At 39.2% G+C, this 17609-nt stretch overlaps 1 protein-coding gene across 1 annotated transcript in view; it reads right to left on the bottom strand.

Moving 5' to 3' along the window:
* Nucleotides 1–13691: 13691 nt before the first annotated feature.
* LOC134587353 (two pore calcium channel protein 1-like) overlaps nucleotides 13692–17609 on the bottom strand; it is a 55706-nt gene continuing 51788 nt past the window's right edge. Inside the window, exons 16-19 of the mRNA XM_063443665.1 lie at nucleotides 17489–17579; nucleotides 15900–16013; nucleotides 15260–15372; nucleotides 13692–14429 (exon numbers count right to left, since the gene is read on the bottom strand). Of these exons, the coding sequence (XP_063299735.1) occupies nucleotides 14284–14429; nucleotides 15260–15372; nucleotides 15900–16013; nucleotides 17489–17579 (464 nt within the window). The 3' untranslated portion in view covers nucleotides 13692–14283. The remainder of the gene's footprint in view (nucleotides 14430–15259; nucleotides 15373–15899; nucleotides 16014–17488; nucleotides 17580–17609) is intronic.

Raw genomic sequence — 17609 nt, 5'->3', positions numbered from 1 at the left:
GTATGGATGTCAGTGTCTGTATGAATGTATGTTTGTCAGTATGTCTGTATGTATGTATGTATGTATATATGTATGTATGCCAGTATGAATGAATGTATGTCTGTGTGTATGTATGTAATGTCGGTGTATGTATGTGTAAGTCCTCATGCATGTGTGTCTGTATGTATGTTAGTATGTGTCTATCTGTAACTATGTATGCCTGTGTGTCTGTATATGTGTGTATGTCTCAGTATGTGTGTGTCAGTACGTATGCCTATATGCGTGTCTGTTTCAGAATGTGTGTCTGTTAGTATGTATCTTGTGTGTGTGTGTGTGTGTGTGTGTGTGTGTGTATGTGTGTGTGTCTATGTCCTTTTGTCTCAGTGTGTGTTTTTGTGTCTGTGTGTGTATTCCTGTGGGTGGGATTTGGAGGCGGACCCTGTGGGCAGGATTGGAGGTGGGCCCCAGGGGGCCCAAACCTTGAACTGAGTTAGGGGCCCCAAAATTTCTGGTGGCGGCCCTGGGAATGATTCTACTCACCAAAACAAATACAATAAGCTGTAGTTGTTATGGTGACAATAGTGTCCCTTTAAATAAAATATAGATTAATTGTTGAGAATCATTTTACATTTTATCACCTATTGCTTTTATGCTTATAAGGATACTCTTGTACCCAACATCTCATGAGCTGTGATCCTTAGTAGTGTTATCATAATAGGTGATGTCATGCTGTGATGTCATAGATGTAACTGCTGCTACAACTGCTGCAATATTCCATTTCCTTCCAGATGTACCTGAGGCTCTTACAGAGCTTCACCTCTTTGCTCGGTTCTTAAATCAACTCAATGGCTTAGAGATGTATGCCTCAGTGGGATGTGCCTGAAGACATGGAGTTTGATAACTAATCTAAACTTGAGTACTGAAGACAACGTATTCTGTGCAGCTACTTGTAAGTCTATCATCAAACAATTGGAGTTTCTTCACTGGATGAACAACATTTTAGGCTTTGTGAGTACCGGTTTCATTGAATTCCAAATGGTTATCCAGACACCCTCTATTAATCTGTGTTTCCTTTTCCACTTTTTACAGACATAAATCTGTGTTTCACTTTAGACAGACATAAAAATGACTTTCCTCAAACATTTAAATAGACAAATAGACAGCTTTCTCCAAACATTTAAACACACAGACAGGCAGCTTCCCCCAAACATTTAGGACAAACTGTTTGGGAAAGTTATGTCTTACCGTGTATTTTAAAGTTTGAGGAAAGCTGCCTGTCTCTCTCTCTACTTAATATTTAGGGAACGCTGTTAGTCTATTTAAATGCTTGGGGAAAGTTGTCAGTCTGTTTATTTAGATGTTTGGGGAAAGTTGCCTGTCCGTTTATTTAGATGTTTGGGGAAAGTTGTCTGTCTCTTTTTTTTATGGTTGGGAAAGCTGCATTTGTGTCTGTCTATTTAAATGTTTGGGGGAAAATGTCGGTCTCTCTCACTATTTAAATCTTTAGGGAACACTGTCTGTCTGCTTAAATGTTTGGGGAAAGTTATCTGTCCGTTTACTGAAAATGTGGGAAAATGTCTCTTTCTCTTTGTCTATTTAAATGTTTCAGGGGATCTGTTTGTCTTTGTCTGTCTATTTAAAAGTTTGGGGAAAGCAGTCTGTCTCTATTTTGATGTTCAGGGAAATCTCTTCCTCTATGTCATCTCTTTTTTTTCCATTTTAATGTTTAAACAGCTCTCAAAAACAGCAGTGCCTGCTTGTCATTAATTCTCTATATTTACCTCTTAATGACCGGAAGGAAGGGCAGTCCTTCAAGCCATGGTTCCCCAGAGGTTTCCTCCACTGGAGGTTTTCCCATTCTTCAGTGCTGAAGGATGACTCTTTGTATGTCCAGAGGTGCCCGACATCTTAGTTTTCTGGATGAATTTTTAATAATATCCAAGTTATATATTATCCTATAATTCCCTTATATACCAATAGATGATGAAAAAATAACACCAATTTAACTATTTACATGTTTAAGGAAAGCTGTTTAAATGTTTAGGAAAAACTGTCTCTCTTTTTGTATGTCTGTTTAAAAGTTTGGGGAAGTTATGTCTTATCGTCTATTTTAAAGTTTGAGGAAAGCCGCCTGTCTCTCTCTCTCTCTCTCTCTATTTAAATATATAGGGAATGCTGATAGTCTATTTAAATGCTTGGGGGAAGTTGTCAGTCTGTTTATTTAAATGTTTGGGGAAAGTTGTCTGTCTCTTTTTTGTAATGTTTGGGAAAGCTGTCTTTGTGTTTGGGGAAAACTATCAGTCTCTCTCACTTTTTAAATCTTTAGGGAACACTGTCTGTCTGCTTAAATGTTTGGGGAAAGTTATTTGTACGTTTACTGAAAGTTTGGAAAAATGTTTGTCTTTCTCTTTGTCTATTTAAAATTTTCAGGAAATCTGTTTGTCTTTGTCTGTCTATTTAAATGTTTGGGGAAAGCAGTCTGTCTCTATTTCGATGTTCAGGAAAATCTCTTCCTCTATGTCATCTCTTTTTGTCCATTTCAATGTTTAAACAGCTCTCAAAAACAGCAGTGCCTGCTTGTCATAAATTCTCTATATTTACCTCTTAATGCCCAGAGGGTAGGGCAGTCCTTCAAGCCATGGTTCCCCAGAGGTTTCCGCCACTGGAGGTTTTCCCATTCTTAAGTGCTGAAGGATGACTCTTTGTAAGTCCAGAGGTGCCCGACAACCTAGTTTTCTGGATGAATTTCTAATAATATCCAAGTTATATATTATCCAACAATTCCCTTATATATCAATAAATGACTACAAAATAACACTAATTTAACTATTTAAATATTTAAGGAAAGCTATTTAAATGTTTAAGAAAAGCTGTCTTTCTTTTTGTATGTCTGTTTAAAAGTTTGGGGAAGTTATGTCTTATCGTCTATTTTAAAGTTCGAGGAAAGACGCCTCTCTCTCTCTCTCTCTCTCTCTCTCTATTTAAATATATGGGGAATGCTGATAGTCTATTTAAATGCGTGGGGGAAGTTGTCAGTCTGTTTATTTAAATGTTTGGGGAAAGTTGTCTGTCTCTTTTTTAATGTTTGGGAAAGCTGTCTTTGTGTCTGTCTATTTAAATGTTTGGGGAAAACTGTCAGTCTCTCTCACTATTTAAATCTTTAGGGAACACTGTCTGTCTGCTTAAATGTTTGGGGAAAGTTATTTGTACGTTTACTGAAAGTTTGGGAAAATGTCTCTTTCTCTTTGTCTTGTTAATTGTTTCAGGAAATCTGTTTGTCTTTGTCTGTCTATTTAAATATTTGGGGAAAGCAGTCCTTCACGCCTTGGTTCCCCAGAGGTTTCCTCCACTGGAGGTTTTTCACATTCTTAAGTGCTGAAGGATGACTCTTTGTATGTCCAGAGGTGCCCGACATCTTAGTTTTCTGGATGAATTTTTAATAATATCCAAGTTATATATTATCCCATAATTCCCTTATATACCAATAAATGACTAAAAAATAAAACTAATTTAACTATTTAAATGTTTAAGGAAAGCTGTGTAAATGTTTAGGAGAAGCTATCTCACTTTTTGTATGTCTGTTTAAATGTTTATGGAAGTTATCTGTCTCTCCGTCTATTTTAAAGTTTGAGAAAATATGTCTTTCTCTCTCTATTTAAATATTTATGGAACGCTGTCAGTCTATTTAAATGTTTGGGGAACGTTGCCTGTCTGTTTATTTAAATGTTTGGGGAAAGTTGTCTGTCTGTTTTCTTTTTTTAAATGAATAGGAAACGCTGTCTGTATGCTTAAATGTTATTTGTCTGTTCTCTTAAAAGTATTTTAAATGTCTCATGAAATCTGTTTGTCTTTGTCTGTCTATTGAAATGTTTGGGGAAAGCAGTCTATCTCTCTATTTCGATGTTCAGGGTAATCTCTTTCTCTATATCATCTCTATTTTTCCATTTTAATGTTTACACAGCTCTCAAAAACAGGAGTGCTCGCTTGCAATAAATACTCTATATTCACCTCTTAACGCCCAGAGGGAAGGGCAGTCCTTCAAGCCATGGTTCCCCAGAGGTTTCCTCCACTGGAGGTTTTTCCTTTCTTGAGTGCTGAAGGATGACTCTTTGTGAGTCCAGAGGTATCCCACATCTTGGTTTTCTAGATGAATTTCTAATAATATCCAAGTTGTATATTAGCCCATAATTCTCTTATATACAAATAAACTGCAAAATAACACAAATTTTCTGAAGTATGTTCAATAAATATAAAATGATGCACTCTATATATGTCTCATGTTAACTTTTATAAATTTTTATATATATATTTTAAATTCTTTATTTTTGTGGGTTTGCAAGTCAAGAAAATCAATTACAGCATGTGCTTAAAGAGATATAATGTAACATAATACATACTAGATCATCATTGTATGTTATAAAGTCGCACAGGTGCTTCGTCTACCCGTTTTTGTTTTGTTAGTCAGGCTAATCCTCCTCTTATCTGTATGGAAGAAGTACAGCAATATGTCTGGGAGGGCTTGGGTATTAAGCTCAGTGTGCCCTGCTGAACGGTTTAGGGTGTCATGCTTTGCCTAGGGTAATTATGTTAGGAGGTTGGGTAGTTTAAACGATATGGCCTGTGGATGCCCGCACCCTTGTGTGGGCCCTTTGGTCTGTCCAAGTTTTCCAGGTGGGTCGCCTACCTCGTGGTATGGAGGTATAGACTAGTAGGTTGAGACCCTACTCTGTCTGCGTAATGGTGGGGGAGGGGGTTGTTTTACGTAGGTCATGTCTTAGGCAGTCAGCTTACGGAGCCATGGTGGAGGTGGTATCTCCTAATCTGAACTGTGAGTGTCTAGCTAAAGTGATTATTAACGTTGGAGTAAATGTCAACGTAACGAGAAGTCATGGTGGGGGTTATCCCGGTCCACCCCTGAGAGGCTGTCTGGAGCTAATGGACGCACAGAGCACAGCCGCCCAGGCTGACATACTCATCTGCGACTCTCCCAATATGGCGGCAGCCGCATGTCCTCCTGGTACCAACAAAGCATGGCAGGATATTGAGTCTAAGCTGGACAGACTCTTTAATCAATTTTGGAAGCAAATAACAAGCAGGAAGCCCCAACAAGCTCCACCAAAGCCCCAACAAGCTGCACCACAGCTAAGCTAAGCAGTCCCCATTAAAATCCACCAACGCAAAAGGCGTCGAAGACGGGACCGGAGGCACAAACAGAAATGCAGAGCCTGCCCTACGTCAAGCACTCGCCTCCACCTTAAGCCACCACAATCCCGCACCGGACGTGAAGCACCACCGGGACAGATCCGACCACCCGACAAAACAAGCTTCCACCACCTCAAGCCGCGAACCCGGTACTCAGCCAGAGACTTGCCTTTGTTTTTCCAGGTATCAGGGACTCCCAGTGTCTGCACCTGGCGCCCAGAAGGGATCGGATGAGCACAAGCAGTAAACAGCAGCCTGCCAAGCATGTCCCACTATAGCCGATTCTCCACACCATGCCTTTGATCACATGAACTGCTCTCTGTACATTAACTAATCGTAAAGTAGCAAGCGTTTAAACATGTCATTATTTCACCTCCTAAAGAGTTTATTGTCGTAGTTCCTTAAATGCCTTTACCTTAACCGTTCATGTATTATGTTATTCACTAGTCTCATCTCATGGGGTGACTCACACTTGATTTATAACTAGTGGTAGAGCTGCTGATATAAAACACAGTTGATAACGTGCAAGCTACACCCTAAACATGACAGCCATCTTTCACATCAATGTACTGCTATATACTCATACCCTCAGTGCAACTAGCCATGTTATATGCACGTTCAGCCTAGCATGCTCAGATATAACACACTTCTGTCTAAAAAAAAAAAAAGAATGCAGGTACAGGGTCAAAGTTTACTCAATGATGACAAACAGGGGGCGGACCGAACATCGTATATGTTCGCCATCTGTGGCGAACGCGAACAAGCTATGTTCGCCAGGAACTATTCGCCAGCGAACTATTCGGGACATCTCCAGTCAGGATAGATGCCTCTGGAATGGGAGGTACGGGTTGAGATGGTACGCATCCCAGTGTCTCAGGGGCCAAATAAGCATTTCTGGACAAAAGTGTCTGATGGGCCTGGGCAATCTAATCCATACGGTGATCCTGTTCTTAAAATCTTGCCATTTGCTGTCCTAAGCCTACAGGGCCCATGGTCCTATCATAATGTCATGATGTAATACCCCAACACGCAGAGTTTAGGATAGCAAGGGACAAGACTAGGATATAACTTATTACCTGGACTTAGAATGGCCAGACTAAACGTCAGACAGAGATAAAGCGTAGTCAGAAACGAGACGAGGTCATGGTAACAGAGAGACTACGAAAACGAGAACAAGTCAGAGTCAGGTAGATGGTAATCAGTCACACGGGCAAACAAGACAGGAAAGGGTTAAAGATAAATTCAGAGTCAAGAACAAAGCCATGGTCAATACCAAAATAAACAAAATAGATCAAGGAACGCACTAAAGGGTACTGACACAGAAACCACGATAGGACAAAGTGGAGAGGGCTAGGGAAGTTTAAATATCCTTTAACATTTGATTGGCCCACGTCATGGCTACACCCCCAAAACGTTCGTGTGTGGGGGTGCTGGAATGACGTGGGCCAATGGGAGCCTGAATCAACTTTTGGCTCCCACTGCCCCTTTAAGAGCGAGCTCATGACTCGAGCCGTGCTCCTAGTGCCAGGCAGGCCACGTGACCGATCACTGCGGTCAGTGCACGCGGCTAAGTCAGAAGAGGAGATCAAGCCGCATGCGGCTCGTGTGGAGGCAGGAGTGATCCAGCCATGCGTGGCTCAAGCTTAGGAGCCAGGTCGGTCCCAGGATAAGGTAAATACAGCCACAACCACTTATCCCAATCACACACCTTTCCTAACGTCCTATCCCATTAAAAGCATATTACCGCGTATTTAATAAAACAGATAGACCCCCTACTTCATCCAGGTTACCGATCGATGGTTCGATATTCTGAGCCCTCTCTGATTTACTGTACACGACTATTCGATATTCCCACAAATTTTATATAGCATTTTATGTTTGTTTGAGACCACCTTAAAAATATTGGATATTGCTAAAAATCATGATCACTATATACTTTCTCTACAAAGCTCTAAAACGAACCAAACTACTCATCCATCTGCACTTTATCCCACCTATAACTAGTGCCCAATTAAAATACTTGACTCTTACTTACCCACACTCAGTCATGCCACACACATTTCACCACTACTCTCACTGAATCCCTCTGACTACGGCTAAATTCATCTTCTACATCAGAACACTACTCCTAAGATTGGGTTGTATCCATGTCTCGGGTCTTTCATTTAGAATAGGGGCAGCTTCGGTCTCCTTCAACACTGACACTCCAGTGCATATTATTAAAAGATTGGGCAGATGGAAATCCTCAGTCTACAACCGATATATTCCTCATCCCGAGAAAGAAATGAGTAAAGCTTTTAAAAGTTTGGCTTTGTAAATTTGATGCAATAAGTGTGTTTTTCTTTAATACCTTTTCACCCTCTTTGCATGAACCCGATTGACATATATTACTAATATGTTTCTGAACATATATATTATACTATTCACTCACTCACTCACTCACTCACTCTCTGGGCCGGCCTAAGACATCATGCTGCCTAGGTCCAATGATAAATGACTATGGCGGATAATGTATAATAAACACAGGTTACTGGCTATGGGGGGGATAATGTATAATAAACACAGGTTACTGGCTATGGGAGGGATAATGTATAATAAACACAGGTTACTGGCTATGGGGGGGATAATGTATAATAAACACAGGTTACTGGCTATGGTAGGGATAATGTATAATAAACACAGGTTACTGGCTATGGGAGGATAATGTATAATAAACACAGGTTACTGGCTATGGGGGGATAATGTATAATAAGCACAGGTTACTGGCTATGGGGAGGATAATGTATAATAAACACAGGTTACTGGCTATGGGGGGATAATGTATAATAAACACAGGTTACTGGCTATGGGAGGATAATGTATAATAAACACAGGTTACTGGCTATGGGGGGATAATGTATAATAAGCACAGGTTACTGGCTATGGGGAGGATAATGTATAATAAACACAGGTTACTGGCTATGGGGGGATAATGTATAATAAACACAGGTTACTGGTTGTGGGGGGATAATGTATAATAAACACAGGTTACTGGTTGTGGGGGGATAATGTATAATAAACACAGGTTACTGGCTATGGGGGAGATAATGTATAATAAGCACAGGTTACTGGCTATGGGGGGGGATAATGTATAATAAACACGGGTTACTGGCTATGGGAGGATAATGTATAATAAACACAGGTTATCGGCTATGGAGGATAATGTATAATAAACACAAACACAAAAAAAAAGAAAAAAAAGAATGCAGCTTCAGAATTAATCTAAATTGTATGCTGTCTAGGAGGTGGGAGGGTCTGGGAGGGAGGGTCTGCTGCTGATTGGCTGGAATGTGTCTGCTGACTGTGAGGTACAGGGTCAGAGTTTACTCAATGATGACGAATAGGGGGCGGACCAAACATCGCATATGTTCGCCATCCGTGGCGAACGCGAACAAGCTATGTTCGCCAGGAACTATTCGCCAGCGAACCGTTCGGGACATCACTAGTCATATCATATGCGTAGAATTTCTCCTCATTTTCGGTTCAGTGTTTAGTGTTCACTGTTTTTAGAATAGTGTAATTTTAATTTTGCTAACAATTTGAATGTAGGCCCCTCTTAATCTTGATGCCCTAGGCTGAAACCTAGTTAGCCTATAGGAAAATCCGGCCCTGGCTGTAGGAGGTCTGATGGCTAGAGTAACCCTTTGAAAATAATATGGTATACTTTTCAATGCTTATATCTATGAAACTAATGGCTAGGTCCTTCAGGCTGACTCTGAAAACACTGAATCACTTAATGCCAGTTTACCAACAGTTTGGGATATTTGCAAGGACATGGCTTTGATTTAATTGAGATTTATATTTCACCAAACATCTGAATTGGAACCGAGTCTTGAAAATATCATTAAGTCAGAGTCAGTCTTACAGAATACAAGGCAACATGACTTTAAATAAAGCAGCTATCTGGGGAACATTTGCCTTCTTTACCATATCCAGGAATGAGCAATTGGTATACACAGCATTAGATTAGAGACTGTAAGCCATCACAGCCCTGCTCAGTGTCATGTTCCACTAGTAAGAAGGTCAGAGCCTGTTGAGTCAGCAGGGGATTGGCAGCTAGCTAGTGTATACACTGGAAACCTCCCAAGTGTCCCTATTTAGGAGGGACAGTCCCTATTTAGGGCCCAAATCCCTCTGTCCCTTGTTCCCCTCTTTAATGTCCCTCTTTTCTAAGAGCTTCATTTTGTTTGTGTGTCTGACTATATAACAGAGCTCCAGAGCTATAATACTCACCGTAATGTGTCTTTAAACTACAATAAATCTAGAAATCAAAATACTAAATTAAACGATTACCAGTGAATACAGTGGAGTGCTTCAGAGAACACTTACCCTTATATATAAAAGGATGTATGATGTTAAAGTGCTAAATAAAAAAGGAATCCTATATAGTGTAAAATTGTAGGTGAATGGAGTGTATTTAAGATATACTAGATACAGTCACACAGAGTAGAGGAAGCATGTCAAACTTGCGGCCCATGGGCCGCATCCTGCCGACAATGGACATCTTTGTGGCCCGGCGAGCCGGGAGTACATGCTTGGTGTTAAAGCAGAGTAGGCACCTACTTTCCCCACACTGCAGGTGCCTACTCTGCTAAACTTTACCTGGCTGGGGAGGAGGGCCGGCAAGGGAGCTCAGTGTTCCTGCCCCTCACTGCTCCCTCGCGCGCGCCGTCTGTTGTGAAGCCGGGCACCGGAGTATGATGTCATATTCCGGCACTCAGAATCACTAAACTACATGTTGGAGCAGTGAGGAGCAGATAGAAGATACCCACTGGATCCTTGGGAGAGGCCCCACATCGGCTCCCAAAGGTAGGGAGCAATAAAGAAAATGATGTGTGTGCAAGAATGTGTAAATGTGTGTGTGTGTGTGTGTGTGTGTCTGTCAGTGTGTGTGTGTGTCTGTCAGTGTCTGTGTGTGTCTGTCAGTGAGTGTGTCTATCAGTGAGTGTGAGTGTGTGTGTGTCTGTCTGTCAGTGTCTGTGTGTGTCTATCAGTGAGTGTGTGTGTCTGTCAGTGAGTGTGTGTGTCTGTGAGTGTGTGTAACTGTGTGTGTGTGTCTGTCAGTGAGTGTGTCTGTGTGTGTCTGTCTGTGTATCTGTCAGTGAGTGTGTGTGTCTGTCTGTGAGTGTGTGTGTCTGTGTCACGGTAATATACCCCAACACGCAGGAATAGTCCAGATAGTCAAGAGACAAGAAAACAGGATTCGTCTTACCGGACCTTAGAATGGCCGGACTTAGACGAGTACAAGAAAAGACAGAGTCCAGAACAAGCCGAGGTCAAGGGAACGGAGAGACAGCGTAAAGTAGAACAAGCCAGGGACTGGTACACAGGAGAGCAAACCGGCGGATAGACAAGCAAGGATAAAGATAGAACAGAGTCAGGAACAAAGCCAAGGTCAAGCACCAAAAAAACAACTGAACGATACAAGCACTAAAGGGAACTGAACAGAAACCACGATAGGGCAAGGTACAAAGGAAACAGGTGAGTATAAATACCCTAGTGTTCACTTTGATTGGCCCCTGTCATATCCACGTGAGTGTATGGGGAACGTGGCATGACAGGGGCCAATGGGAGACTGATTCTAATTTTGTCTCCCACTGTCCCTTTAAGAGCGCGCACGAGACACGCGGCGCGCTCTTAGTGTCAGGCGGGACATGTGACCGCTTCTCGCGGTCACTGCTCGCCTTCCTGATCACGTCGTCGGACGAGCCGCGCGCGGCTCGTGCAGGAGCAGGACCGCGCGCGGCGAGAAGAGAGGACCCCGGCCGGCCCCTGGAGAGGGTAAGTACTGCTACAGTCTGTCAGTAAGTGTGTGTGTGTGTGGGTCAGTGTTGCATTGGCTGCGACTGGACAGTGGAGTACCTGGAGGTGCATGGCGGCACGCAACACCACGTCACATTCCGACGTGACATCGACGTGCTCCACTTTCACAGGGCTTCAAGAAGTAGCTGGAGGATCAGATTTGGCACAGGGTGCAGATGGCACCATTTGAGATATGCAGAGGCTGGACTTCGGAGTCGCATACTGGCAGCGGCAATGTGAGTGGAGTCTGCTTGTTGGCTAGAGGGGGGTGCTGGAATTTAGTAGAGGGGGAGGACTGGGATTTAGTAGAGGATGGTGCTGTTGTTTAGTAGAGAGGGGATGCTGGGGTTTTTTTGTACTGTACTCTTCAATATAAACCTACGTTTCTATGAAAAAGTAAGTTTTTTTTTTTTTTTGCAGCCCACATAAACTTAAACCTTGTTTATGTGGCCCGTGCTAGACTTTGAGTTTGACATGCTTGGAGTAGAGAGTTTAGAAATCAGTCTTTGTAACTAAAACACAATGTTCTAGTTTTAAAGTACATTTTAGTTGTAAAAAAATGTTATTAAGGAGTCTTCAAAAATTTCTCATAACAGTCCCGTCTATGACTGCTCCCCCAACTCACACCCCAAAAATTAATGTGTCCCGCTTTGTCCATTTAAAGTATGCATTGGTACAATGACGCTGGTATGCTGCCACAGTTAACTTAAACTCAACTCAACTCAAAAGTCAAGTTTTCTTATATAGCAAGCATAGCTTACATCTACATCATTGTCACCTATGACTCACAGACGTAATAAAAAACGATTAAAATGCCCATATCTGTAGGTTTTAGGGCTACCATGGGCATCTCGACTGCCCTGGTACTCTGCCCCTGAATCTGCCACTGGTAGTCCTTCCCTAATGTGTATTGGATCCTGCAACAAGATTCTATTTTTTTAAATAAATTTGATTTGGCATGTCCTGATCTGGGGAGTTTATTCTTCTTCTCCATTTATTGGGTAATTAGCGGAATGCGGAGGATTGTTTCACTGTGTTGGAGGGGGGGCCAGTATTTTGCATCAATACACTTATGCAGTCACCACGTCTACCCATTCAGATCGTTAATCGCTCACTTACCTTATTTGGGACGGGGTAAAGTGTTGAACCACGAACTCCCTCTTAATCATTAAAAATGTAATGATATATTGTTCCCTTTAGTTTCTCAAATAAGTGTACTTTATAAACATGCAGCAACCTCTTAAATCATTGCATATTGTGTCACTCAGAAACAAAAATGTTTTGACAAACTGTGGCATTTGTTAGTTCTCTGCCGTACAACGTTCTTTCTCTTTTGCATTATTCTTCTCTCCCTTTTCTGTTTCCCGTTTACTGCTCTGTAGCATATGCACATGAATCCAATTATTACATTTTTTTTTACATTATATGAAAATCTTAAATAAAAATGATATTGGAGGGAGAGGGACCCTCAGTACTGCTAGTTTACCAAGCAGCTACAGCAGACACACCTGTTAATAAACTACAGGCAGGGTGGAAAAGTTTGAGTTTTGTATTTCTTTATATATGAATAATCAATGTACAAAGCATACCGACATTTTATTATATAAGGATTCATTTCATACATTTCACAATTTATAATGAGTCAATCTAACAATATCAGAACATAATTTCCGTTGCCTCGGGTTATTGAGTACGTTTAATAACCCATTACTAATACAGTACACGTGACTACAGAAATCCAAAATATATTGTTTTGAAATATGTTGGTTTTTTTGTTTGTTTGTTTTTACAAAATTTGTTCAATAAAAATAATTTGAAAAGGAATGGATTGTTTCAATATTTAAACTAATTCTTAAATGTTTTAATTTTTGCACTGTGAGAATGTTGCAACTTTTATGGCATGATATATAACATAAAGCACCAAATTGTCTTCATATTTGTAAATTAATTGCCTTATTTTAGGGTGTGATATTAGTTTGGTCTCTGCTTAATGAGAACATTTTCTTTTTTTTCCCTCACTGAGCAGCCATGTTGGGTTAGATTCTACTGTTATCTGCTCAACTGCTGCTCAACCGAAAACTAGAATCTGACCCAACATGGCTGCTCAGCCTGATAGAAAAGTAACATTTTCTAAAAAAAAAATAAAAAAAAAAAAATATCATTTTATATATCATTTTAAAAAATCATTAAGTTTCTTTAACCCCTTAAGGACACATGACATGTGTGACATGTCATGATTCCCTTTTATTCCAGAAGTTTGGTCCTTAAGGGGTTAAACGTAATTAAAAATTAAACGTGAAAATGTTATGGCAGTTGTCCTTCAAATCAAAAGAAAGTTTGTGAGTATGATACCCTGGCTCTACAAAAAATAAAAAAACCAAGGTAAAAAAAGAGCTTATGTGAAATCACGTCTGCGAATATCACTGAAGAGGAGAGGAGTTTGAGTCCCTAACTTTATATGAGACGTATTCTTCACTATGTGTTGACTGGAGAGTCTCTTGACTTCCTTAATCCAATAGTGCAATGTTGTACAATTTAGAAATTAAAGAGGTGAAAAGATTTAACAGACACAGGCACATTTTCTAGCTTTAACCCCTTAAGGACCAAACTTCTGGAATAAAAGGGAATCATGACACGTCACACATGTCATGTGTCCTTAAGGGGTTAAAAGACGGTATAAGTATTTTCCACAAAGCACTTGATCATAGCCATCGATGCATTGCAACATCACATACGTACGGTCTTCTTATTCATAAGCAGCACACGTGAGGCAATCATACACGAGAAGGTTTGGGTGTGCGACTGCATTTTGTCCCATACTGATTCCAGTAGTCATTGTAGACAATAGAGAGAGATGGGATTCTATAAATGCAGGCACCTTGTTTTGGTGGAAATAATAGTACAATGTGTTGATGAAAACTTGATGGATTCAGGTTGAGTCCTACATTCCCTGTAGGTGCCATAATTTATTTTTGCACAGCAAATGGTTGTTTTCTGGCAATCACTGAAGTTGGAGGTAAGGGTTATAATGCTTGTCATATTTCAAGAGCAATGCCACATCCCATGCGTCTTTACACTTGGTCTAAACTTCTGTTGATTTTAGCACAATTTGTTTATAGTAAAGGAGATATTGATCGTAAAAATAAATATTTCTATTACAAAAATATGCAATATTACTAATAAATGAAGAGTGTGTATTCCAGTCTTATAATTCCAGTAACTTGTGTTCCTCTGGCTTCCAGACAGCCCTGTCATCCAAACCTAGCCTGCTGTATTAAAGTTTGGGTTGTGTATGTAGATATCATTTGGCGATAGGTTTAATATCTCATCTATTTCTGGAACTTCGTCTTCCAATGGCATCTCGGACTCAAACATACGCTGCAACAAAGCATCCACTGTTCTGTACCCTAAAAGACAGTTGATACATTCATTTTTTTCTAAAAAAAATTTTTTTTAATTCTTTATACTTCAGATTAATTTTAACATTTCAATAAAAAGGAGTACTAGACCATTATCAATGGGCACATCTAAATGTCATTATATGTACATAGATTTATAAAATAGCCTGCAAAGATTGCCTTCTGTTTGCCCAATATATAATCACGTAGAAGGAGCATTTATAGTTAAGTATAAGGATGTTAGGAGGTCCCTGAACCCTGTCCATAGCATGGTCCTTCCTCTTCTCTAGCACACTGTAGAATATGAAGACAAAAAATGCAGCAGACAGGACAGTTAAATAAAAACAGAGCTGCAGATCTAGTATTTGCAGCAAGTACAAGCTTTACCCTTCTTTCACTATTTAATATTTTTGAAAGATTTCAAATTATATATTTTGGACAAGCTTTTCAGATTAATAACATTTTTGGATAAGCTTGTAAAATTATTTTTCAAACTAGTAAAATATAAAAAGACATCAGTATATCAAATTTTTAAAATATTTTTCAGAATATCACATAATTTTAAACGTTTATCCAAAATATTAAATTGAGGTCTTAATTTGCTAAAATTCAAAGTTTAGTGAATAGCCCTCTCTCTTTTATTGCTTCTCATCCATTGTACCCCATACTCTGAAATAAATGCATAGAAGAGTAAAATGGGTAATAAAGAAGGGACTTGTACACAATGTGGCACAAATAGAATTAAGATATATTTTACTATAAAGACCAAGAAGACTATTTTAAATTATTTCACTGTCCTTTAAGGCACAAACATGCCAGTTCAGACAACAGAAACTTACGGTTTGATGCAATTCTAAACATCAACCCCTTCTGGCTTGTATCTCCAAAATGGCTAATATTATTTTCACCATGTTCCATGTTGTCAACCAAGTTTCCAGAAGACAGATCTTCCCTATGTAACATACACATAAATTAAATAATTAAACATACCACCATGAACACTTCTGAGAACATTAAAATGATCTGTGCAGGTTAAAACAGGATGTATTTTGATATTATTCTTTTGTACAAAATGCTTTTTATTCAGGATAATGTATATGTATATTCTACCATTCGATGCATATTTAGCGTTTGTCATCTCCATTCCTTCTGACATTTAAAATATGCTGATTATAGAAGTCAATAAAATCGATCAGTTTGTTGGCAGCAGCCATCTTGTTCTGCCATACATCGACAGATAAGTAGATATTTAATGTTTATTCACATTATCGTTTGAACAGCCATCTTTGTCTGCTGTGACTTTGTCCACTATGTTCCAAATATATCGACAAAACACTACTCTGAAACAGCCGTCATCAGTCATTTTTTCATAAAAAGATATTAATTTCACTACTTTATAAGGATCTTGCAGATTATGCTAATGATACGTGGGGGAATATACTACACACAATTCTAGTGTCCCAAGCAGTTTCGACTTACTCTTGCACAGCCATTCCCAACTCTTGGATCTTCTTCTCAATAGCTGTCTCAACCTCGCTCTTTTCCAACGAATATTCCACGAAAAAAGCTTCCAAAATAAATGCTACAAAAATGCTGCAGACAAGATAAATAATTTGCAACTGTCCTGCATAAATGTGGTTATTTTGTCAACTAGAAAGGGCCTGCTAGGGATTCTGCTTGTGTTTTGCTGTAAATATAAAATTCTTGGACCAAAAACATGAATAAAAATCTTAAATAAATAACAAACATAGCAAATACTAAGAATATCATTTATCAGCTATCAATTATAGTTTAATACATTTAGTCACTTAAAGGGACACTATAGTCACCTGAACAACTTTAGCTTAATGAGGCAGTTTTGGTGTGTAGAACATGCCCCTGCAGCCTCACTGCTCAATCCTCTGCCATTTAGGAGTTAAATCCCTCTGTTTATGAACCCTAGTCACACCTCCCTGCATGTGACTTGCACAGCCTTCCATAAACACTTCCTGTAAAGAGAGCCCTATTTAGGCTTTCTTTATTGCAAGTTCTGTTTAATTAAGATTTTCTTATCCCCTGCTATGTTAATCGCTTGCTAGACCCTGCAAGAGCCTCCTGTATGTGATTAAAGTTCAATTTAGAGATTGAGATAGAATTATTTAAGGTAAATTACATCTGTTTGAAAGTGAAACCAGTTTTTTTTTCCATGCAGGCTCTGTCAATCATAGCCAGGGGAGGTGTTGCTAGGGCTGCATAAACAGAAACAAAGTGATTTAACTCCTAAATGACAGTGAATTGAGCAGTGAAATTGCAGGGGAATGATCTATATACTAAAACTGCTTTATTGAGCTAAAGTAATTTAGGTGACTATAGTGTTCCTTTAACTCCAAATTGCAGTGAATTTGAAACTAAATTGCAAAACCGAAGCATTAATTGATGGAAAATGTATCAATTCAACTACAGACACATCTTGGATGTTTTAACTTGAATTTTGTAATTTGGTTTGTAATTCGATTTGTGTTTAGTAAATGAGTGTATAGCAGATAGCTGCAATATTTTTAATTTGGCATTAGGTAAACTTTAATCTGCTATGTGTGCTTACAATGTTTTAATGCCAAAGGAGAAAATCTGGCCTAAACAAGCTTTTTTATTGGCGTGCTGTTACAATATCCAAATAATATCAGCACAAATCTTTATAAAACAAGTATAAATACAAGCATGTATTATGCATGCATGAACATATATATGTATATTTTGGTAGGACATACTGATGAAGGGCTGCTGGTAATATAGCAACAGCGAGGATAAGCATTACTTCCGATGCTGCTAATAAAGATATGAGGAATGAGAAAAAACATCTTTTTTTTAAATTAAAAGATATGCGCCATGGCATTAAAGGTTGCCACTCTGGAGCAAAGTGCAAAATGTCAAAATAGATTCTATTTGGTTTCAATGGGGACTGGATCATACTTAGCACTTTGACCCAGAATAGCACACTTGTTTGGATACAGCTCCTTTAAAAAAACATTTATTTTTATTCCATTTATTTTTATTATTATTGACATAAACATCCCAGAATGAAAACTCACTTAATAATCATGATAACGATGACGACATGAAAAGCGATGAAATACAGCTTTGCTGCGGGATGAGTAACCAGAGAAAATCCAGTAGCCAGAAGTATTAAATTAAGGAAAATTAAACTCAATA

This window comes from Pelobates fuscus, chromosome 2 (genome assembly GCF_036172605.1).
Source record: "Pelobates fuscus isolate aPelFus1 chromosome 2, aPelFus1.pri, whole genome shotgun sequence".
Lineage (NCBI taxonomy): Eukaryota > Metazoa > Chordata > Amphibia > Anura > Pelobatidae > Pelobates > Pelobates fuscus.
This window is presented reverse-complemented; position numbering and strand designations above follow the sequence as displayed.